The sequence below is a fragment of the Euleptes europaea genome, chromosome 7 (genome assembly GCF_029931775.1).
Source record: "Euleptes europaea isolate rEulEur1 chromosome 7, rEulEur1.hap1, whole genome shotgun sequence".
Taxonomy (NCBI): domain Eukaryota; kingdom Metazoa; phylum Chordata; class Lepidosauria; order Squamata; family Sphaerodactylidae; genus Euleptes; species Euleptes europaea.
The window spans coordinates 31,418,006-31,442,746 of record NC_079318.1 but is presented as its reverse complement, the minus strand read 5'-3'; the positions used below and the strand labels follow the sequence as shown (position 1 = coordinate 31,442,746).

Here is a 24,741-nt window from a genome sequence, read left to right as displayed (position 1 = left end):
AGAAGAAGTATGTTAAACACAGTCATGCTCTTGGATCTTACTACAATTAAGTTAATGACAAAGTCCTATATATGAAGAGGCCTGGATTTCAGTGACTCACTTGCTTCCTTGCTTATTACAGTTTACCCTGCCCTTCCTCCAAGGAGCTCAGAGTGATTGATATACAAGGCTCCCTCCCCCAGTTTGTCATTTTCAAATCCTGTGAGGTAGGATAGAGTAAGAAACAGCTACTGGTCCAAGGCCACCTTAGGATACGGTTGCCAGCTTTGGGGTGGGAAATACCTGGAGATTTTGGGGGTGGAGCATGGGGAGGAGTTTTGGGGGTTTGGGAGGAGAAGAGAGGGACCTAAGCAGGGTATAATGCCATATAGTCCACCCTCCAAAGCAGCCATTTTCTCCAGGTGAACTGATCTTGGTTGACTGGAGATCAACTGTAACAGCGGGAGATCTCCAGGTGCCACCAGGAGGTTGGCAACCCTACTTTAGGAGCTCTGTGACAGAGTGGAGACTTGTATTGAGATGTCCCTGGCCTAAGCCTGTCAGTCTTATTTATCACAAAACACTGCCTGTCTACACCATAGACAAAGCTGAAACTTGGAACACAAGCAGTTCAAAATACATTAATAAGAGAAGGCTAAAAACACGATTTTCTAAAAAAAGCAATAATTATTTTAATTTACTTTTTTTACTTTTCTCCCCAATGGGGACCCAAAGCAGCTTATACTGTTCTCTCCTCCATTTTATTCTCACAACAACCCTGTGAGGTAGGTGAGGTTGAGAGTGAATGACTGGCCCAAGGTCACCCAGTAAACTTCAAAGGTAGAGTGGGGATTTAAACTTGGGTCTCCCAGATCCTAGGCGATACTCTAACCACTACACAATTCTTCCATAATAATGTCCATATAGAGAACATCAAGTGTTCAAAGCACTTCACACATTTATTTTAGTAACCAATATATATTGGGACCAGAATTATTATCCTCATATTGCAATGGGGGTGGCAGGTGGGGTTGAGGCGGAGAGTGGATTGCCTCAAGTCGACTAGCTCGCACGGCTTAAAATATTATTGAAGCAACTAAGTTTTACGTTGCCTAGTAGCAGCGCTCCATGACTGAAATCTGAGGTAGAGAATCTTCTGCATTTGGAACTGAGAAAGGCTCTGTACTACGTAACATTAATTCCAGCACATTCACCAGCACAACATTAACTCCACAAATCGTAACATTAATTCCAGCACATGAATTCCACACAACAGAACATCTCCCAGACCTAATTAAGCCTGAGACACCACACCCATCCAATCACCTAACCCACTCATCTGGTCTCCCCATGTCTACTGCTTCTATTCCTAATATCATCAGTATCAGAAGAAGAAGAGTTGATTTTTATATGCCAAGGTCACCCAGCAAGCCTTTTTATATGCCAAGGTCACCCAGCAAGCCTCCATACCACAAGTGGGGATTTGAACCTGTGTTTCCCAGGTCCTAGTCCGACACCTTAACCACTACACCATGCTGGCTGAAGACCAACAAGTTAAGGTACCACAAGATTCAGTTATTTCGGCTTGCATCAAACTATCATGGCTACCTCCCTGGAATTTTCTGACTGGGGAACCATGGGATATCAGGTGAGATGTAATTTGCCTTATATCCAAGAGGGGAGGCATGGCATTGGAGTAGCAACTCAAGCAGTTTAGCACTTGTGTCCTCTATTGGCACCTCTCTCAATACACTGTACCCAGGTCTTATTCTGGCTATGAAGCCCAATCAACTGCTTTATTTGCAGAGGAACTAGAAGCAATAAGGCAGCAGTGGCAACAGCAACAGTGCAGGCAGAGGAAAAGGGCTATGTGTTGAAAAGTGGGATAGTAAGTATTTCAATTAACAAGAAAATTGTGATTGAATAGAAAAACAATTATTTTCACTATCTACTCTCCATCCAGCACAGATTTTTTGGGAGACAAGCAACATAGACTGTGTTCCGATTAACCCGACTTATTGTCAGGCTCACACACTGTACATCTTCATTGGTACGTCATGAGTTACTGCCATTAGTTTTCAACCACAAAAGAAGGGGGGAGAGGCATGTGCGTGAGCCTAGCAACAACCCAGGTTTGTGCACATTTTCCTTAATCATAGTTAAGCATGACATTTGAATGCCCAGGAAGCCTCCAACATAGAGCAGAGATTCTTCCTCCTCCCCTTGGTCAAGTCACAGTTGATTTATGGTGATCCCATGGGGTTTTCAAAGCAAGAGACATTCAGAGGTGGTTTGTGTTGCCTGCCTCTGCATCTCAATCCTGTACTTCCTTGGTAGTCTCCCATTCAAATACTAATCAGGGACAACCCTGGTTAATTTCCAAGATCTGACAAGATGGCCTAGCCTGAGCTATCCAGGTCAGGGCTGGATTCTTAGTGGGGGCTATATACCCCTCTCAATGGTGATTTACAAATCTTTGAGGGGATTCCAAACTTTGGGGGAAAGTGGGGGCTGGGATTTTAAGCAGCCAGTTCTCCTCACTTGTAGTGGCTTCTTACAGCAAGTGGAAGAGTTGTTTTATACTATACTGCTCATACCATCCTGAGGATAAAAATCACAATTTCCCCCCAGGCCATTAAAAAGGGGGTACACAATGAACAAGAATCAAGCCCAAAATTAAGGAGCTGGATGATGGCCATAAGCCATAAGGGTCTTATTGAATGTACACCTGAGAATGGTGAGAAATGAATTGCAACCATGGCTGAAAGTGGGTTTGCAAAGCATGGTTTATAGGTAATCCTAGTTAGAACTAAGTACAGTTTGCTGAATCTGAATGCCGCAGGAATCTGTGGATAGGCAAACCAGGAAAAGAGTGGAGGAACATGAGAGTGGAAAATGAAGCATGCAAACTGATAGCAAACTTCTGGTCTTCCAAACCATGGCTTGGAGTATCACAAATACGATGTCTGAATTGAGTTTGAAGATTTTGCATTATTTTATCTTAATAAATTTTTGGATTTTAATTTTTTTAAACTGCTGCAATTAAAACAAGGTGAGTAATTTAATCTGCAAACTCACATTTCTGAACAGGTGGCTGTAATTAAATGATATCTTAACATCTACAAATATGTGGACAGAGCACTAATTCGTGTATTCCTTCACAGCCTCCCAAAATTTGTCCAGTGCATTTTGACATACTTTCTTCTAACAGCAGCTTTCTGCACCATATGGCTAGCAGCTTTTTAAACTCTAGATAGTTTCAAAATAATTTTCCACTCTGGCATGTGAAGGTTACTTTTCCCAGGAGACACCTTTCAAGCACACATAGCTACACACACATTGGATTGTAACCAAGAAAATTTTTTTTTTTACTTACTCTTGATGTGATGTGCAAAGTTCAGCAAGTTTGTCTAATTCTTCATTATTCAGACCTTTAGCAGAATTTTTTAGACCTGGAACCTCACTGGATGCGGTTGCTTTCCATTTTGTTTCTGTATCAATTCACAAACATTTCAACCACTAGTCTAAATATGCAATAAACTAAGATGCCTTCAGCAATAAACAAGAATATTTTCTGTATATGTTTGAAGCTAATAAACCAAATTCAAAATAAATCAACAAATGTGTGTGTGTGTAAAGTGCCGTCAAGTCACAGCCCCTTTTGGGGTTTTCATGGCAAGAGTCTCACAGATGTGGTTTGCCAGTGCCTTCCTCTGCACAGCAACCCTGTTATTCCTTGGTGGTCTCCCATCCAAATACTAACCAGGTTAGCTTCTGAGATCTGACAAGATCAGGCTAGCCTGGGCCATCCAGGTCAGGGCAATTAACACATACTGGTTTGTAAAAAAAAAATGTTTTTAAATGTTTTAACCCCCCCCACACACAAACAAATATTCAGCACAGAAGTAATTATAGTAGCTCATTAAAAGCCAGAAGCCTAAGTAAAAATAATGATGCCTCTTTTCATGGAAATTAGAAAATAAGAAAAAATGATAAGTGTTTCTCATCAGAGCTGGGAGAATGCAGATTTTTGTTTTGTTTTGCTCTGCAACACAGGCTTTAACAGAGGGACACTGTTGGTGAGACATTGCTCTGGGGAAAACCCAGAAGGGACGTCACACTTCTCTAGGAATTGACAAAAACTTTATGATAAAACCATAGAGTTTCTAGCAATTCCTAGAGAGGACTGACATCATTTCCAGGTTTTCCCCAAAAGTGATATCAAGCAATCACCAACAGTGTTTTTCTCCCATCAGCCACATGAGTGGCAGCAGAAAACAGGATTCCCTATCCCTGCCAGGAAACTGGCAGCTCTGATCAGAACAGATTTCTCAGTCTTTATCTAATAAATCATTTTCCACTATGTGATAAACTTACCCCACTGCTGCTGAATAGAAGAAAGATTTGCAAGTAGTTGCTCGTGGTATAACTGTTCAAGCTGAATGAACTTCATGGCCTTCTCATCTGAATGGAAAGTTAACGGGAAATACAGATATAGATGGACAGTGGAAAGTAGATATAATTGAACTCTGTTATCAAAAGCCGCAGACTGCCTCAGTGTAAGATGGAAAAGTGATGTGCTCCTGACATATTCACATGTGCATGAGAATTTTACTATCTTAATCTTTGTATTTTCCTCCACATAAGGCTACATTTAGTTCACTGTGCATTTGAACCAGCAGTTTCCCTTTTTTGGGCAACAAGCTTTCTGGAATGGGTCTGTCTTTAATCAGCAGTTTGACTCGCAGATCTAACAGTGCTACGTTTGATACAATCGATACAGCCTGGGATCACCTAGCAGCATTTATTACTCCAAAACACCAACAGATCTCTCTCACACATACAAAAAACTGAATTTTAATGTCTCCTTCACAGGCTCTAATATTTTGTTTCCCCTTCTAGCATACAAAGGGAGAAAACCACAAATTCTACTGGGGTTCAGAAAACATCAGGGGAAATTAAAGTAGTCATATTATCTTATGCACTGTGCGATCACATACCCCTGGCATGTAACTGAACATAAAAAAAATAGCTTTAAGTCACCATACACCTTAAAGATTCAAGTCTAGTAGCACCTTAGAGACTAACACAATTTTCAGGGTATGAGCTCTCAAGCTTCATCAGATGCCCTTCATCAAAGGAAGCTCTGACTCTCGAAAGGTCACACCTCAAAAATCTTGTTGGGCTCTAAGGTGCGACAGGATATGTATCTAGGTGTTCTACGGCAGACCAATGTGGTTACCTTCTGAAACTATACACCTTAAAGTCATTGCTAGAAATTGTTTTACCTTAAAGCCATTGCTAGAAATGATTTATTTCTCTGTAGGAAGGGGAAAGCAGGTAATCATATATATATCATATGATCATGTCAAATTAGATCCATTTGTTTTGGACGGAGTGGAGTTGGCATTTGCACTGAAGGTTAAGATCTTGGGGGTGCTCACGGACACAGCCTTGCTTTTTGAAAAGGACACTGGCATAGTGACCAGAAGTGCCTTCTATCAAATGTATTTGTCTTGCCAACAGTCTCCTTTCTCAGACTTGGTCACACTGATCCATGCTTTTGCAACCTCACAGCTGGATTACTGTAACGTGTTCTACGTTGGGCTGCTCTTGAAGACAGCCAGAAATCTGCAGCTGGTTCAAGATCTGCAGCCCAGTCATTCTCAGATGATTACTGCCCACCTTAAAACAGCTGCCCTGGCTGCTGGTTTGTTTCCTAGCCCAATTCAAGGTATTGGTTATGACTTTTAAAGTCATCATGGCCTAGGACCTATATATCTAGAGGACTGTCTCATCCCACATGTCTTTGAGTGCCAACTGTAGTCTTCAGACTGCCACCTGCTGGCTGTTCCCACATTTAAGGTGGCCCACTTGACATCAGCCACAGTCCGTTATTTTTCCATTTTAACTCCCCTTCTGTGGAATGGGCTCCCTGATGAGGTGAGGGGGACACCATGGTTATTTATGTATGTATGTATGTATGTATGTATGTATGTATGTATGTATGTGATTTATATCCCTCCCTCCCCGGCCAAAGCCAAGCTCAGAGTGGGTAACATCGTTTAAAATACATCAATAATAACCAGTAGTAAAATTAACCATAAATTCTAAATGTAAAAACAATAAAATCCAGATTAAAACTTTAAAACTCCAGATGGCGCCTAAATGTCACTGTTGTTGCCAGAGATAAGTGGCAGGTTACTCTCAGTTGGCATAAAATAAAAAGGAGGGGGCAGGGAGGCCAGCAGATGACACTGGCGGCTGTCCTCAACCATAGACCTGGAGGAATAGCTGTCTTGCAGGTCCCGCAGAACTCTTTCAGGTCCCACAGGGCCCTGATGTCACCAGACAGTGCATTCCACCAGGCCGTTGTCAGGGCCAAAAAGGCCCTGGCTCTCATCGAGGACAGCCGAAAACACTCTTAGGACTAGGGACCACCAGTAAATTATTTTTAGATGATTGTAAAGACAGTAAAGTGTTGTACAGAAATCTTCAGGAAGTACTGCGAAGGCATTTCATTCGCCAGGTCTTTTAATGGAGTATAAATTGCAGGCATCTTTTTTGGGGGGGAAAGGCTTTTATTCTACTGGTTTTAAACGGTAATGTTTTAATGATGGTGTGTAGGGTTGTCGATTCGGTTCGGCTCGAACCGAAAAACAGCCGAATTTCCCCTGGGGGGGGGCGTGGAATAGATCTGCGCCTCCTGGCCGAGGGGCACAAGTCTATTTAAAGGGCCCCCCGCGCGAGTCTTCAGGGAAGCCCCCTGAAGGCGCGCGGGGGGGGCGAATTTTCCCCCGAACTCCGGATCTCGCCTGAATTGCAGGGATCCGAAGCGGGGGAGTTCGGACTTCAGCACGGCCCGAATCAAAACAGGCCGAATTTTGCTGAATCTGAACTATACCGAATTTTTTTTTCAACAGCCCCAGTGGTGTGTTAAGTGGTCTTAAGCCACAAGGAAACACAGGATACAGATACTTAAACAAAATCTAGAGGGCTACTTTACTACAATTTTGTACATCTTGTCCATAATGCAATGAATTGGCATATAGTTTTGGATTTCAACAGATGGAACAGAGGGGCAGTTTTCACTGATTTCCCCACTCCCATTCTGCTCCTGGGGGAAGGGAATGTTCCCCCAGGAGCAGCGCTTCAGGGATATTTTGGGCTGCAGAGGAGGCAGTGTGGGGACGTCTCACTAGGCAAACAGAAATTCTTTCTGCCTACACAAATCCTAGTGGACCCAAGCCACTGAGCCAATTCCCACTGGCTGATGGCCCAATGCTATAATTGCACAAATTGCTGCGATTGTGTATACAGCCTTAAGTTAGAAACCAGTTCAGACAAATTGCACTTTTACATGAGTTCTACACAGCCCTGAGTCTGCTGGTGGCTTGTGAAAATCTGCAGCACATGGATGAGAGCTGCTAGCAGTGCAATCTCATCCAATCAATTTATTCACTCATGGACAAAGTGTCAAAATAAAACAAATGCTAGTACAGGAATTCCATAATAAGTTTTCGCCAAAGAGTTTAAACACTGACCTGCTATGTTTATTAGGGGGCTAACTTTATAGATGGATAAGCAGCCCAGAAAATAGGGAGGAATTAATCTAGTATGGGTATGTTATATCCCATTGTACCTTACATTTTTAAAATCCTTTTAAAAAGGTTACGGACTAGAAATCCCAAAAGATTTGAGCATGCTCTGGAACTTCCCTCAATTCCTTATTCACCCACAGCCTCTTGTAATGTATTGGACGCTGCTCTCGAAAGAATCTCAACTTTCAGAACTGCAAGGCATTGTGAGGTACTGTTATAAAGGGGGGAGAGCACAAATCCTCCCCTTGAAACTCTGCTCACATTTGGACCCTGCTGTATATCAATAAAATATTATGAAATACATGCCTGCGAATTTCCCAATAGTACTACAGTCCTAAAAAAAAGGCTGTGACACAGAAAACGCAGTGTGCCCAGAGAATGCCCAGAAACAGGCTAGTGTGAAAACAAAAGCATGATATATTAGCTGGGGTGGGAGGAAAGGAAGACCAAATCCATTATGCATGATGCAGCTAGAGAAAACCTTTTCACACCTATGAGCATGCTCATAAGTAAGGCATTTGCAGATCATCATGCATGCCACTTTAAGGTGTGTCTTCAGAACTCTTTGCAACTAATATCAGTTCACATTTGGGACAGGGACTTCATACTTACCCACCCACCTCAGAGCTAAAATGAGAACAAGCTTGTTTACTGATAATCACTTTTCAGTTTTACACCTGACCTTCAGCCATATGATGTAATGGTGCACTTTGATTAAAAACAAACAAACCAATCCTTATTTTTAAAGGATACATTCTCCATCTTGAAAATAGGTTTCAGCGATCTACAAAAAGAACAGCAGAAGATACTCACATTATCAGATATTCCTGTTTCACTTAGGAAAAGATGTTACCTGTTTTACTCCGGTTCCATGTTTGTTTCTTCTGCCCTCATTTTTCAATGCAGGCATAATAATGCATAATGAAACACCATAAAACAAATGTAGTTTACTTTTAACATAAAATCTCCATTAAAACCCTCAACTATATACACCAAGATTAAATAAGCACCTGTACGAAGTACAAAACCCTTACAAACTCGCTACCTCAAAATCAATCCTGTATTTCTATTATCTGACAAAGTCAGCTTTGACTCACAAAAGTTTATACCTTGGAAAATGTTGTAGGTCCTTAAAGTGATATTGGACTCAGATTTTCTTTGCCTGGCACCTTCATTACTATTATGAAGGTGCCAGATAAAGATCTTTTAATTCCATATATTTGGTTAGGTTATTCTTTTGTTTTGTGTGTAACTTTTATCTACTGGGATTTATTATTGCTAGTTTACTGTGATGTGTTTTTATTTGGAAGAGTCTTAGATTTGGAAGAGTTCTTATAGGGCATTTAGTCCCAACTCTCTGCTCAGTGCAGAAAATCCAAAACGGGATTTTAATTTTATTGTTGGTTGCTATTGGTTTTTAAGTTGTAAACTCTGTCAACTGTGCTCTGGTAGTTCCACTCTTACTTTAAGAGGGGAGTGGACATATTCATGGAGGAGAGGGGTATTCATGGCTATTAGTTAGAATGGATACTAGTCATGCTGCATACCTATTCTCTCTAGTATCAGAGGAGCATGCCTATTATATTAGGTGCTGTGGAACACAGGCAGGATGGTGCTGCTGCACTCGTCTTGTTTGTGGCTTCCTAGAGGAGCCTGGTTGGCCACTGTGTGAACAGACTGCTGGACTTGATGGACCTTGGTCTGATCCAGCAGGGCCTTTCTTATGTTCTTATGCACTTACAACCACTCTTGGCTGATCAACTCCAGAAGGTGATACTGGGGAACTGCAGCTGGGTCCTGTGGCACTTATGCTATGGAGTCTTGCAGGGGTCAATCTCGTCTCCCATGCTGTTTAACATCTACACAAGATCACTGGGACAGATCATTTGGAGGTTTGGAGTGCGTTGCCACCACTATGTGGAAGACACCCAGCTCTATTTCTCCTTATCATTTGAGTCCAGTGTGTCTGTAGAAGTCATACAGGTGTCTGGAGAAAATAATGGGATGGATGAGGGCCAATAAACTGACGGTCAAACCAGACAAGATTGTGGTACCATTGTTTAATGACAAAGCTGTCTGAAGATGGAAGAGTCCACCTGGAGGGGGTCGCGCCCCCCCTGAAGCAGGAAGTTTGTAGCTTGGGGTGTTGCTGGACCCTGACTACGGCTGCAGACTCAGGTTTCCTTTGTGGCCTTTACCAGTTTCAGCTTGGTATGCCAATTACAGACCTTCCTGAAAACTGGCCAAAGTTATCCATTCTCTGATCACAATGCAGGTTGGGATACTGTAATGCACTTTATGTGGGCTGCCCTTGAAAACTGTTTGGAAACTTCAGTCAGTCCAAAATGCAGCAGCCCGGTTATTTGCCAGGGCTGGACACTTGGATCGTATCACCCCTGTGCTGAAAGATCTGCACTGATTGCCCATCTGTTTCTGGGCACAATTCAAAGCACAGGTACTTTGTCTTTTATGACCTAAATGGCTTGGAGCTATGGCCAGTGACAGTTCAATAACTCTCCCAAAATGCTGTTCCTGGGAGACAGGTGATCCTCCACCTCCAGGAGCAGGATTTCAGGTAGCCTTTTGGGCTGCCATAGGAGGTGAGAGGCAGAAAAGTCGAACTGTAAAATATATGAAAAATTTTTTAATTCACTTGTCAGTCAGTTTTGACACCTAGACACATGATGTTCATCTCTCTAAAAGAGTGAGTTCCATATGTCCAGCTTTGTTCTGTTAGTTGTATAGCTTCAAGTCTCTCCATGGGAGTACGTGAAATTCTAATAGGTAGGCATTTCGATTCCATGCAACGATCTTCCTCCCATACTGAGAAATTTAAACTGTAAAAGAGAAATCCCAGAGAAATTAAGGAAAGTGTTGTCAATACCTGATGGAGACACAGGGGCAACACTCTTGAATCCATCTGCTCAAATGCTTCTCGAAGAAGTGAGAAGAGGGTCTGCAGAGTTTGTGTTGGGTCCTTCTGGGAACAGTTTGAATTTGTTTTGTTTCCACCCTCCTCCTGCATGCAATCTGTTGCCGCAACATCAGTTTTCTTATGCTTTGCCCCTGAAGTGTCCAAAGAAAGGACATTTTTTTAACAACTGAAATTTACTAGAAACAGTTAAAACAATTAAATAATGCAACAGGAACTAGTAAGATAGTTGTTTATGTATGTTTACTTTGCCTTTCTTCCCAATGAGGCCCCAAAACAGCTTAGAAAGCAGCAAAAGACAATTTAAATAAACCAACCACAAAATAACCACATCCTGGGCTAGTTTTATAATTTGAGTTCTAGACAAGTTCACCCATCCTGAAAAGGAACGTGTACTAGTATAACACAGTTGAAAATAAAGCACAAGTACACATAATAGCAAATTTCCTCTTTCTGCATTGCCCATAAAGTAGTAGTGTAAGAATACCCAAGATACACATTGAAAACTACTTGCAATTTCCAGGCACTCCTTAATTTCCTTCTCCCTTTCCCCGCAAGTAGTACTAAAATGGAAAACATCACTTGTAATGCCCAGATATAAGGGCTGGTATAAAATACTATGTACTCATATGCACACACATGGAAGCTTTGGGGAAGTTGGAGCCATGAACCAACAAATCATGCTCTCTGTGCCTGGTACGGCCTCACACCAGTAGAGAAAAAGCTCTGAATTACCTTCATCCTCAGGAATGTGGTTTCTGGTTACTAAGCTCACAAGATCAAGAACTCACTTAGTGACGCCTTCGGGCAATATCTATAGGCTATGCTAATTAATGTGCAGTAGACACCTAACGTGTATTGGTGCTTTTGTGTATCAATCTGCTTGTCAGCAGCTATGGGCCTGCCCCATCCGAATGCATAAATGATACTGACTTTCCTTTGTTCGTTGGTGAGTAACCCTGCATCTTATCTGTGGCTATTTCACCCCAGGTCCGTGTTTAGCTAAATAAAGAACTGTTGCTTTTAACTTAACCTCCTCCTTGTTGTCTATCATTGGACACTATAAGACAACCAGACATTTCACACTAACTATATATTCCTTGGGCTTTATAAAAAAAATTCTGTACACAGCATGGTTAGTTATTAGGCTTACCAGGTCCCCCTTCTCCTTCGGCGGGAGGTTTTTGGAGTGCAGGTGTTGGGGGGGGTTGTGCGGGCCTGGAAGTGTTGCATCACCTCTGGTTTACATGCGAAAGTGCTGCATCACAAGGGGCCAGTTGCGATGCAGCACTTCCGAGTGTAAAACACATCACAAGGGGCCGTTTACCACTCAAACTCCCAGTTTGAGTGGTAAAGGCCCCTTGTGATGCAGCACTTCCGGGTGTAAACCAGAAGTGACATGTTGTTGCGGGCAGGCGCGTGCGTGCGTTGCCCACTGACCCTCAGCTGGTCGGCGGGCAGCCAGGTGGATTGGTGGGGGTTTGCCCGCCACCACCTGGCACTTGGCAACCCTATGGTTATGGGTGTCAGATTAGGGTCTTAAAAAGTGCTCTCTCTAGGCTTATTGCAACCAGTATATTTTCAAAGTCCTTTTTTAACATAATCCTTTTTTAACTATTACTTTAAGATACTTTTCTAACTACTACTTCTAAGATCTGGGACAAATGGCACTTAAAATGGCACTCCAGAATTTTTTTCTAGGAAATATTTTTTTTACCCTGAAAGAGACCCGTCTGGAGTCTTTCCTGTCTCGGCAACTATCAATCTACAAAGGCTAAACAACACACCAAAGGTTATGGTGGTGTCAAAACAAAACTTACAGGAACAGGCCCCACCTACTATAATTTATTGGTTTTAACACTGTATAAACACCCCAGTTGTTAAATTGCAATTTATAAGATAACTCACACAGTTTGAGAAAGGGGTTGCCAATAGCTCTTCTCACACCTTACCAAAGCTATTTCCTTTATTTACAAAACATCAGGAATTTATGTTTGGCACGCATCTCCTGATTATATCCACAAATGAGAACAAGAGCTCCATGAACCAACAGACGCCACATTTTGGTTTTTTATACGGACAAATCCACCTTTTACTTCTCCATACGTTGAGAGAAATGCACCACAAGTTCTACACAAGAAGATATTTAGGAAACAGCTTCTAAAAAAGAAAAAAAAGCCTTCCATCTATTAAAGCTTGGTACATAGGGTTACCAACCACCAGGTACTAGCTGGAGATCTCCTGCTATTACAACTGATCTCCAGCAGATAGAGATCAGTTCACCTGAAGAAAATGACCACTTTGGCAACTGGACTCTATGGTATTGAAGTCCCTCCCCAAACCCTGCCTTCCTCAGGCCCCGCCCCAAAAATCTCCAGGTATTTCCCAACCTGGAGCTGGCAACCCTATTGGTACAACAGAAAATGGAATATTATGGTAGCAGATAAAATTTCATTGCGCTTAAAGGGAATGGAAAACCCTAACTATAGTGACAATTTCCAGGAAACGTGGCTCCCTTTTTGCTATACTCCAAGTCAAATGTTGATTCAAGCAAAAGCAAAGCCAAACTAAACCTTATATATACAATTTTAAAATACTGCCAACACCACCATGGTTTCCTCCCTATGCAGCTTAACTTTATTATGAACAGTTGTGTCATAAATATTTAGTGGTTTGGATTATTGTAACCGATACATCTATTCACAGATTTTATTGTATTTACATCTCTGTTTTACTAGAACAAGAAGTTACGTCAATAGACTTTCTTAACTTATGACAGATTCAATATAACCTGCAATTATCCTGTTGAAATAAAATATAAAAGCACTCTGTGTTTTGTACTGAAGTAAGTTTGCTGCACTCTTAATCTGAATGAGCCCTAAATATTTTGGGACTGTTATGCAAATGATATTTCTAGTTCAGCTTGATCAATGCTATGTCAGAGCCAAAAGTGACAGAGTTTAGTTCAATAAATTATAGTTATATTTAGAGATGGAATCAAAAGATTATATGCAAAAGAATAGCTTTCTATTTATGGCAGCGTGTGACCTTTGCTACATTTCTGCCATACCCAAATACCATTCTTGCCTTTAGGAAGCCTTTGTTTCAAAGCGCTGTCGTGCTTCAGAATATCTCTTACACATTCCTTAACAAGTACGCTACCTCAAAGCTAATTATGATTCAGTGTTCAGCAATTAAATTTGCATTTTAACACACACTTTGAATGAAAAATAAAAACTATTTTTCCCTAAGAAGTGTATTTCATTTCTACAGCCATGTCGATGCAATATGGACAAATTCCTGCAACCATTTTCTCCAAAGCTAATGTTGTGTGAATCAACACAGCTTGGGCAGAGACTAGGGTTGCCAGGTCCCTATTCACCACCGGCGGGGAGGTTTTGGGGGCAGAGCCTGAAGAGGGCAGGGTTTGGGGAGGGGACTTCAATGCCATAGAGTCCAATTGCCAAAGCAGCCATTTTCTCCAGGTTAACAGATTCCTATCGGCTAAATATCAGTTGTAATAGCAGGAAATCTTCAGCTAGTACCTGGAGGTTGGCAACCCTAGCCGAGACAATTCCCAGGGATACTGGCTAAAACTCAAGAGTTCATCAACATAACTATAAAAATTTAACTATTACCTGAGTCTAGGGTTGCCAGGTCCCTCTTTGCCACCAGTGGTAGATTTTTGGGGCAGAGCCTGAGGAGGGCAAGGTTTGGGGAGGAGAGGGACTTCAATGCCATAGAGTCCAATGGCCAAAGGGGCCATTATCTCCAGGTGATCTGATCTCTATTGGCTGGCGATCAACTGTAATAGCAGATCTCCAGCTATTACCTGGAGGTTGGCAACCCTACCCGAGTCACTACCAGCATACTTATCAACAACAAAAAGTCAATGTATAAAACAGAACAATTCAAATTGTTAATATCACAGAGATGATCTTCTATGCAAGCGATTTCTATGTCAGAGGGAAAATTACTCCAATATTATTTTTAACTTGGAGGTCTCTAGTCAATTGAACCATCTAACTGCCAGAGGAAATACTGAGGATATTATTACATTAGCAAAATTTAGAGCAAAACACCAGGACAACCCCGGTCAAGAGCCTGATATGCAGTTTATCATTCAATTGTACAACAAAGGTTTGCAGAAGAGCATTAAGTAGTGGTGGTGTTTGTTGGGAAATATATCAAGAGCTAAGGAGAAGCCTGTTTAGTTACAAATAAGTAGACAGAATACTATGAACTAGATGGCTTGCAGGAACACATGCATCCAGTCCCTATTTAGGCAACAGAAAAGTGGGTTGTAAGCATTTAAAATCTATAAATAAATTATTATCTGAATGCAGCATACTACTAGGAGCTAAATTTCCACAAGGTCATTTCCCTTGTGGGAACAGCATACATTCCAAATTAACCTCCAGGATTACTTTGTTTCACAGCCTGGCTGAAAACAAATATCGCTGGTTAAGACATTTTACGTTTGTAACCAGAAATTCATGATAAAATTATATGTTCACAGAACTACCAGAAACACTGGAGTACATGAATGTTAAGATACATACTGGAGAACTGGTGCCCTTTTAGTTGAATATTTTCTGGTACATAGGACAAAATCATCTCATCTTAATAAACTGTTTTCTAGCCCTGCCCTCTGTGGAGGTTCTTCTTTCCTTACTTGTTTCTGTTTGGAATTCTACACCTAATTTTCTGAAATCACTAGACGAATTTTCATCTCCGGATAGTCTTCTACCTGGAGACTAAAATTTCTTTTGCTCATGTCACACACATCTAGCAGGCATAAACAGCCACCAGTTAATTGTGTTTAAACGAAATCACCAAATGTTGAACCATTAGAGAGTCATCTAAAATACATGGGTATCTTTATTTCTCGTCCAGCACCAAAGTAGCAGAACTCCAACTTCATATTGTTTCATAGTAGGGCAATTAAATTATGATCAGCAAAATGGACTCCACTACTCAAAGCAGGGGTACCCTCTTGAGTCTGGTGTGGGGATGTGGAGGTAGAGGGAAAGGACATGATGTTATACTGTACTCAGCTCTGCTGAGAGCTAGTGCTTTATCGAGCTTTGTTGACCCCACTGGATGATTAGCAGAATGCTGCTTAGCTAGTCGAAGCAGTCAGTTAGGATGGACTAGAGTGGACATTGCTTCTCTTAGTCTCTTTCAGGGATAAACTGGAGTTCAATACAGGGTTAGCATCCATTTCTTGCCTGTCCCTCCCTCAAATTAATGAATACCTGTTACACACTCTCGAGATATTTCTGGATCAGTCATGCAAAAAACTCACAACAAAGCAAAAAACAGCTCTATGTTTACAATGTAACTTTGCAATATCTGGTTAACAATCAGATTTAAAAGATTTGTTGCTAGAAAATAACTTTACTACCCTGGTCGATGGGTTATTAAAAATAATCATTTTTTCTATTTAATATATTCTGCTACATTAAGTACATGCAACTATGTGCTGCTTTCTCTGTCTACATGCCAGCTGGTACAATTGTGAACGGTAAGAAAACTATATGGCATAAGTCTTCAGGAGCCAAATGTCACGCCACTTTAGGGTTGCCAACCTCCAGGTAATAGCTGGAGATCTCCTGCTATTACAACTGATCTCCAGCCAATAGAAATCAGTTCACCTGGAGAAAATGGCCACTTTGGCAATTGGACTCTATGGCATTGAAGTCCAACCCAACCATCCTCTGGCTCCGCCCCAAAAACCTCCTGCCTCTGGTGAAGAGGGATCTGGCAACCCTAGCAATTACTCTATGGCACTGAAGACCCTCCCCAAACTCCACCCTCCTCAGGCTCCACCCCAAAAACCTGCCAGTGGTAAAGAGGGACCTGGCAACCCTAGCAATTGGACTCTATGGCATTGAAGTCCCTCCCCTCCCCAAACCCTGCCCTCCTCAGGCTCCACCCCAAAAACCTCCCACCAGTGGTGAAGATGAACCTGGCAACCGTAGTTATGTGGGCTTAAATAAAGGAACTTTGGCTGAGCTGTAGCAAACCCAGGATCTGCTGGTGCCCCAAACTTGGTCAAGACAACTTAGTGATCGCACAGGTCTCTTGCTTGGATGCTTCTCTAAGCTGTACCCATTGGGCTATTTCAGGAAACATATGTCTTGCAAGTAACTCTTTAGGGGCTTTTGTACAGCTACCATGTCCAGGATAACATTGTGAAAGGTCACTTGAGAGAGGTTCTCTTTTTTACTAAGTAATTCGTACAAGCTAAGCAGGGTTGGCCCTGGTTAGTACTTGGATGGGAGACCACCAAGGAATACCAGGGTTGCTGTGCAGAGGAAGGCACAGGCAAACCACCTCTTTTAGTCTCTTGCCATGAAACCCCCCAAAAAGGGGTCGCCATAAGTCGGCTGCGACTTGAAGGCACTTTACACACACGATTAGTACACAGAGCTTGAAAGCAAAACCATATTTCATGCATGTGTTTTGTTTAGCTGTTCAACAAACCATTCTCCTGCAAACATTTAACTGTTCTGTAATATCTAGAATTGCTAGCAGCAGGAGATATATTTTCTATTATGATTAAATGCATCAACTGTTAGTTTTTTAGGCTTAATTTTAACTATGTTTACTCTTTGTGTCTTAGAACGCTATATTTAGATTAGCTGCAAGAAAGTATTTTTTTAAAGATACACAGATCTTAAGAGTGCTTACAGAGAACATATTTAGCTTGTTGCAAAGCAGAAGCAAGCATGCCTGATATTCCTTACTATGAATGGGAATAGCACTGACCAAATGTGGCATCTCCAAGTGCTTCCAATAGGAATATTTTAATATACTCAAAATATAGTAGCCCCATAGCCCCATCCAGCTGTTCAAAGCATGTACATTCTATGCTTGTGGACGGGAGAGGGATTGTACCAACTGGACCCTCTCCAGGCATCTGTACACAAGACAAATATCTACAGAAAGGCTTATGGGTCTAAACTCTCTGCATATATCAAAGGCCTGCCTTCTGGAGCACTGCAGCTTGTACAACGAAGACATTAATTTCCAAGAAGACATTAATTTGTACATAGAGATGCCTAAGGACCTCACCAGCAGACATGATCCCAATTCCTTCTACACGTCTATAGTTTGAACAAGGTTTGTATCATGGTCAAGTGTTACCCCCAAAATGGGCAGTGTCTGGTTGGGCAGGAGTATCTTTGAGAAACTCAGACAGTAACCAATGTCTTGTAGGGACTGACATGCTGAACCCAGCTAGATGCGTGAGGAACATGATGTTTCAAAGCAGGCTGGAAGAGTAGATGAAATAATACAAAAATATGGTGTTCATCTAGGAATATGCCTGGGACTTCACTACATGTGATATTGCTTTGTTCAGTGATTTAAAAACTAAACAGGTAGACAGACTTTGTCTACCTTAATCTTTCTAGCATCATGTTAAAAAAGAAGACAGATATCTAAAATCTAAGGACAGGAGGGAACTGTTAATCTGAATTGACTGCAGAATCCAGCTAAACCAAAGTGAAAGACAACACTTCATTATTTTCCTTTATTAATAGCACAAGGCACTATAGAAAAGTGCTTCCCACTTCTCTGGCTAATTCAAACTGCAAACGCAGCCCTGCCTTAACATGCCTACACAACTCAAAACAAACTTGACCTACCTTTGTGTGCATGGCGTGACATCTTGTTTATTAGCCCTGCAGATAATAATGCCTTTATTACAGGAAGGGCATGAACTTTCTGCCAATAGTTCCACCGACTGGGTTGCTTGCTATCTGATGTCCTAACCATTTAGGACACGTAATAAAAGTCATGAGATACGCCAAGGTGGTCAAGAAGCTGCTAATATGTCTCTGATGGGGCAGAGCCCCTATAAAACTTTACAGTGCAATTCTAAGGAGAGTTCCTTGAGTCTTAGCCCATTCATTTCAATGGATTTAGACTGGAGTAACTCTGCATAGGATTGCCCTGTTGAAATCGGGGTGGCACCAGGGGCAATATTAGGTTCAGGGGACACATTCTCTTACAATCCTAATTTCCACCCCTGCAAAAAAACAAAAACAAAAACCCTTCCCATGCAGGCCAGGGAAGGAAAGAGCAAAACATCCCCTGCTTGAGCTGTATTCATGTCCAGATAATTATATATAATATTATATTATATGCAATCCATCAATTCTGTACTAGAAGATGGAAGGGGCAGTTATTCTCCTCAAGTCTCTCTTGCAGCATATTGGCTTGCAAGCTGATTCCAGCCTTATATGTACGTTATGTTGGGTTTCAGAGACTGACTAGATATCCTGATCTTGTACCATTAGTCTAGCTTACTGGTAGGTGCCCTGTCCAAACTAGCTGCCAGTACTCCATTATATGATAGAGGTGTCTGAAGCACTTTCTATCCCCCCACCCCCATGGTTAGTTGGCTTGATACCCCTGAGTGACAATAACAAGATCCTAAGACCACCACTTATATTTTTATGAAAATTATTAACACACCCCTATTAGAGGTTCCTAAGCCTCTGAAAGAGTGCCATAATTTATACCTTATTGCAGAAACTCTCTTGGCCAATTAGAAGCCAGTTTCTAACTTCCCTTTCTTAAGGAAAGTGATTAAATGAATGCTATAGCTACTCCAAGGTACCTGCACGACCCATCTTGCCCTTGCCCTTAGTTATGAGACAGAGAAAGCTTTGATTGCTCTCTATCTGAAGTCCAATAAAGGAAATGCCTTCACAGTTTTCCTTGATCTTTTAGTTACCTTTGTTAAGGTCAACCAATTGGTGTTGTTAAAGCACCTGAAGACTGAAGTGTTGATTAGGGGATAGCACTAAAATGCTTTAGACCTTTTAAAATGTCTGATCATAAATTTGTTGTCAGAAATAATGAGTCTACAACCTGGAACAATCTGTGGGGTTCCATAGGTTCAGTATCACCACCCTGCTTTTTAATGGCTGTGTAAGATCTTTGAGCTAGTCCATAGCTTTGGAGTTGGGAGTCATCAAAATGCTGATTTAAATAGATTTATTTAAACACAGCTCTAGAAGCTGCCTACCACAGGTACCAGGCAGTGGGCTAGCACAACGTGGCTGAGGGAAAAGGGGTGAAACTGAACCCAAGTAAGATGGAAATCACTCCCAGTTGGTGGGATAATGGTGGAACATCCACCCAGAGAAGGCTATGGAGGCTCCCATACATATGGTCTCCAGAAACGGATGTAAGACAAAGTTGTTTAGGAGGACTTAGAGGGATGATGTGAAGCAGCAGTTCTGTTTTAGTCATGACTCTTGTTCGATTGTTTTAAACTTATTTGATTAGCCATTTTAGGTACCTTTTTCTTGGGACTCAAAAGTGGGACTCAAATAGTTGAAATAAGCAAATAAAATCCTGAGCATTCTTCCTGACAGCCCGAGGCCCAAGTTAGGATGCACTCAGTACACTACAACATACCAGATTCAAATAGTTATGGTGAGGGAATATAAACTGCATATATATAAACACAAACACACACTAAGCCAATAAGAAAACGTAGATTTTTAGGGATTCAAACCGAAATTTACTTGTTTGCAGCATCTACTTTGAAAGAAACATAAGCTATTTCATCACATTTGTAACTGTGGAATTATCTTTCTAAAAAGTGTTTGTACAATGTTTAATGTGCAAGTGTTCACAAATCTGTGCCTTTCCCTCCAATGACCAGTATAATGGAATCTGATAGTGATTCCTTTGTCATACTTCTATTTCTGTCGGCTCCTTTCTTTCAATGGGGGTGACAGCTACTTCTCATTTTTCCTATCCTCTCCCTCCTGCTATCTGCCAACTCTGAAAAGAGTAGGCAGGCTGCTTTTCTCTGACAATACTCTCAACATCTTCAGAGAAAGGAGGACAAGAGACCCAAGCAGGTCATAAATCATGAATCCAGTAATGCCGGTGGCTGGTTCCTGTCCTCATTACAGAGTTACACTGCTCTATTTTATTTTATTCTATCCCTCCCTTACCAGAGAAAGCTGGCCTAAATCCATGTGATTCTCTCTTTTTTTTACATTGGCTCTACACAGAGCCACAAGTTCCTGCCCATCATACCATGTTTCCCTCAGTTCCTAGCCGGAAATGGTTCCTGAGATTTAATATCACAGTTCCGTCTTGGCTTCACAGTCCAGCTAGAAGCAATCAGTACAACAGCACGTCATCCACGTTTGAAGCAGTAGGAAAGGAAAGATAAGAGCGATGTTAATTTTTCATGGGCAACAAAAGCTTTATTTAATTTTGAATTCTGTGGCTGGAACACGGGGGCCTTGAAGCCATTTCCAAAGCACAGAATAGAGACAATTGAATTTGTTAGCTCATAAATAGATGCTCCCAAGTCAGAAAAAAAATGTAAAAGATCAATTCAGGGAATTTAACCAAGGCTGTGCTACCTTCAGGCAAGCAAATTGATTGTTCAAAAAGTGGCTGTACCTTTCTTGATGCAGCTTTTCGTTTTTCTTGGACTCCTGTTTTCAGAGACGCGTGCTTCTGGAATGAGCATTTCATCTGTACTGGAACTCCTACTCAGCTTATCGCTTAAGGATTCTTGACACTGGGGTGCACAGACACCATGGTCCTCCCCTTCATTATTATTGATGCTGTCTTGCTCGACTATTCCCATCACTTTGTCCCTGCTACCATTCAGCGGGTTCTCATTTTCATCTGGGGAAGAAGCCAAGCAAGTGTTTATTTTTTCCACATGCATGTCGGCCTGAAGTGGGTCTTGCAAGTTAACCTGCAGGTCATTTGTAGGAGGTTCCCCGTCATCCATTAGAGCGCTCCTATTCATTTATATCCACTTTGTTGAAACAACTTTCAGCTCTATAAAATAAAATAAAACAAAGTAATTATAGTAATAGAAATCCAAATCCTACTTTGACCAGCCAGAGTCAGCTAAGATACATATGCAAAGGCCAACAAGGATCTGTCGGCCTCTGCCTATGTCTCTTGCATATGTAGCCTACTTAAAATGCTAGTAATGTACTGTGATTTCCAGACTTCCTCTGAACCAGGGTTGGTAAACCACCTTCAGTTACTGGATATGAGAGAAGCCTTGGTTAGCATTAGCTCTGTTCAGTACCAGTGCACATTTAACAAAAAAACATGATTCAGGATGGGAGGAGGGAATGTCTTCATGTCCCAGAGAGAGGAGTGCATTAGCCTATCTCCCATTCCTAGCGATCACATTTTTACGCTTTACGTTCCCCTTTTCTCCCCTTTTCTCCACATCTCATTGTGAGGTAGGTTAGGCTGAGAGGGAGTAGCCCAAGCTCTCCCACAGAATGTATTGTCTGAGGGGGGATTTTAATCCAGGTTTCTCCACTCAAAAGTCCAACAGACTAACTACTGTACAATCCTGGCTCTCAATCCTGGCTTAAGTGTTACATTTGCAGGGAGCCAAAGGGAAGTAATGCAGAAGATAGTAGGGAAACCTGTACACTTCTACTGGTCTTGTAATTTGTAGTCCTGAACTATACCCACCCTGTTCTGAATGTGTTCGTATATCCTATTGCATGCGTGCTTTTCTTTCTATTCAGAAGGTAAAAGTATTTTTGTATCTGTGGATGAACACTGAGATTTACTGAAGTTTACATTTGGCTTAAGAAGACAGGCCTGGAGGCCTTATTTGGCAGCACTGAACTGTAAAGACAGAACAAGCTACTTTAATAGGATTGCCAACCTCCATGTACTAGCTGCAGATTTCCTGCTATTACAACTGATCTCCAGCCAATAGAGATCAGTTCACCTGGAGAAAATGGCTGCTTTGGCAATTGGACCATATGGCATTGAAGTCCCTCCCCAAACCAACCCTCCTCAGGCTCTGCCACAAAAACCTCCTGCCGGTGGCGAAGAGGGACCTGGCAACCCTATACTTTAAGCAATAAATACTACCTGCAACACCACTAAACCAGATCCAGTGATATTTTCTAATTTAATTGGGCAATGTTCTCTTAAAAAGGTAAAGGTCCCCTGTGTGAGCACCGGGTCATTCCTGACCCATGGGGTGACATCACATCCCGACGTTTCCAAGGCAGACTTTGTTTGTGGGGTGGTTTGTCAGTGCCTTCCCCAGTCATCTTCCCTTTACCCCCCAGCAAGCTGGGTACTCATTTCACCGACCTCGGAAGGATGGAAGGCTGAGTCACCCTTGAGCCGGCTACGTGAAACCGACGTCTCTTACCACTAAGCAAATTTATGTGATATTTATTATACAAGTAGAGTATCCCTTATCCGGACATCCCATAACCAGACTGATCCGAAAACCAGACCCTTCGAGCCGGCATGCAGGCAAATCCGTGCTGCCTGCTTTCAATGTTTCCTCTCACCTAAAAAAATAAAATACAGTGTACACTGCTTCATAGGTGGAGACTGAAAGCCTGCTGTTGTTTATTGTTGCTCTTGTTGAACAGCTGATACAGGTATTCTGGTGAGATAGCTACACCTTTGCTTTCTGATGGTTCAATGTACACAAAATTATTTAAAATACTGTTTAGAATTACATTCAGGCTATGTGTATAAAGTGTATATAAAACAAATGAATTTGGGTCCCGTCCCCAAGATATCGCATTACGTATACGCAAAAATCCAACAATATTCCAATCTATGGAAAGATCCGAAATACGGACCGCTTCTGGTCCCAAGCAGTCCGGATAAAGGTTACTCGATCTGTACTACCTTTGATTTAAAAAATCTTCAAAGTGGTTAATGAGAAACTACCCACAGTAATCTTATGAAGCCCTGTTAAGCTTCAATATAATAGTGCAGCCGCAGTCTGGTAGATTGTGTTCCAGAGACCGTGATTACAAATTCATTTGTATAGAACTGTTTGCCTCAGGGTTACCCCACAGTAAGTATCCTTTGAGGAAGACATGTGCAATCATTTTATGAAATTTGCTTACCCCAAGCTAAATATCCCTATTCTAAGGATCATAAGGCCCTCATTCACTTGGAGATACAAAGGTTATAGGGACCGTGTGCACATGCCTCATATAATTTTCAGCTACCTATACGCAAAACCTAAGCACCAGCAGTGTCACAGTCTCTACTGTCACAGGCAAACACAGACCCACACAAAATTTAATCACTGAAATTCACCTTCAGACAACTGCTGGAAAAAAAAATCAACTATCTGAGAGCCTTAATAATGGAAGTTTCAACAACAAGTTGGGTATAAGAACGTGTGTTACGGAAAAATCAATATTCACCACCTGTTAAAATTTAACAAAACTCATGATTTTTCTAAGCATGTAGGGGGAAAAAACTATATTCTGATCCCCTTCAATCAGCAATTTAGCAACAATTGAGAAGAAACTGCTTTTATATGAAGCTACCATTTCACTACAAAGTTTGGGCAAATAATTCAATATGACCATGCTGAATCATAACCACTAATTACATGTTTGCTTCCTAACCTTTTGCTTTGACATCTGCATTTTCAAAATAACTTTCCATACATGGTAAGCCTGCCAGGCCGAGCCTGGCAACAAGCAGGAGACCAGGTTGGGCAAGGACATGGGGGAGTGGCTGTCAGTGACACCTGGTAAACCCCCCAGGTGTTACCCCAAGTCTCTAGGAATTGCTGGAAACCCTATGGTAAAAAATACAGTTTTTGGCAATTCCTAGAAAGGGCTGAAGGCAGTTCCGAATTTTGCCAGAAGTAGTATCATGCCATCGTCGACAGCAAATTATTGTTTTTTCCATTGGTAAGCCAGCAGGTACATGGCAACTCTAATAGATGGGGATGCACACTGTAGGAATATTATTTCTCTGTGTGCTAGAGAGTTTACAACTGCTTTTATAACAATTCCACTAGATCTAAAGGCAAATTCATGTGAAACACTGAGATTCCAACAGATGCCTCCATATAACATAAATAAACTGTATATCTCTTAGTCTTTGAGTTGAAGATTTAGTTCATTACTTACTGTGGCCCTTTCCACATGGGTTATCTACCCCGAGTTCAATACTGTTCGGAAGCATGTTTTTTTCCTGTTTCCCTATCTTATTGTAGTGAATTTGTGGACCTCGTGGGGTTTTCCTGGCTTTTCTCTGATATTTCTTAAACCTGCTTTGCTGCAAGGTTTTGGGAATTATCACAGTAAAGCCAGGATGGCTGCCACATGGGTGGAAAAGTTCAGATTTTCCTGCTCATATGGCAGCCATTTTCTCCCTCCATCTTTGCTTTAAAAAAAACTACTGTAATTTAATATTGTT

At 41.6% G+C, this 24,741-nt stretch overlaps 1 protein-coding gene across 1 annotated transcript in view; it reads right to left on the bottom strand.

The window, feature by feature from the left end:
- The window catches only part of CNST (consortin, connexin sorting protein), a 53,850-nt gene that overhangs the window by 18,104 nt on the left and 11,005 nt on the right, over window positions 1-24,741 (bottom strand). Inside the window, exons 2-7 of the mRNA XM_056853722.1 lie at window positions 20,959-21,348; window positions 17,127-17,135; window positions 10,465-10,646; window positions 8,334-8,364; window positions 4,357-4,443; window positions 3,356-3,470 (exon numbers count right to left, since the gene is read on the bottom strand). Of these exons, the coding sequence (XP_056709700.1) occupies window positions 3,356-3,470; window positions 4,357-4,443; window positions 8,334-8,364; window positions 10,465-10,646; window positions 17,127-17,135; window positions 20,959-21,316 (782 nt within the window). The 5' untranslated portion in view covers window positions 21,317-21,348. The remainder of the gene's footprint in view (window positions 1-3,355; window positions 3,471-4,356; window positions 4,444-8,333; window positions 8,365-10,464; window positions 10,647-17,126; window positions 17,136-20,958; window positions 21,349-24,741) is intronic.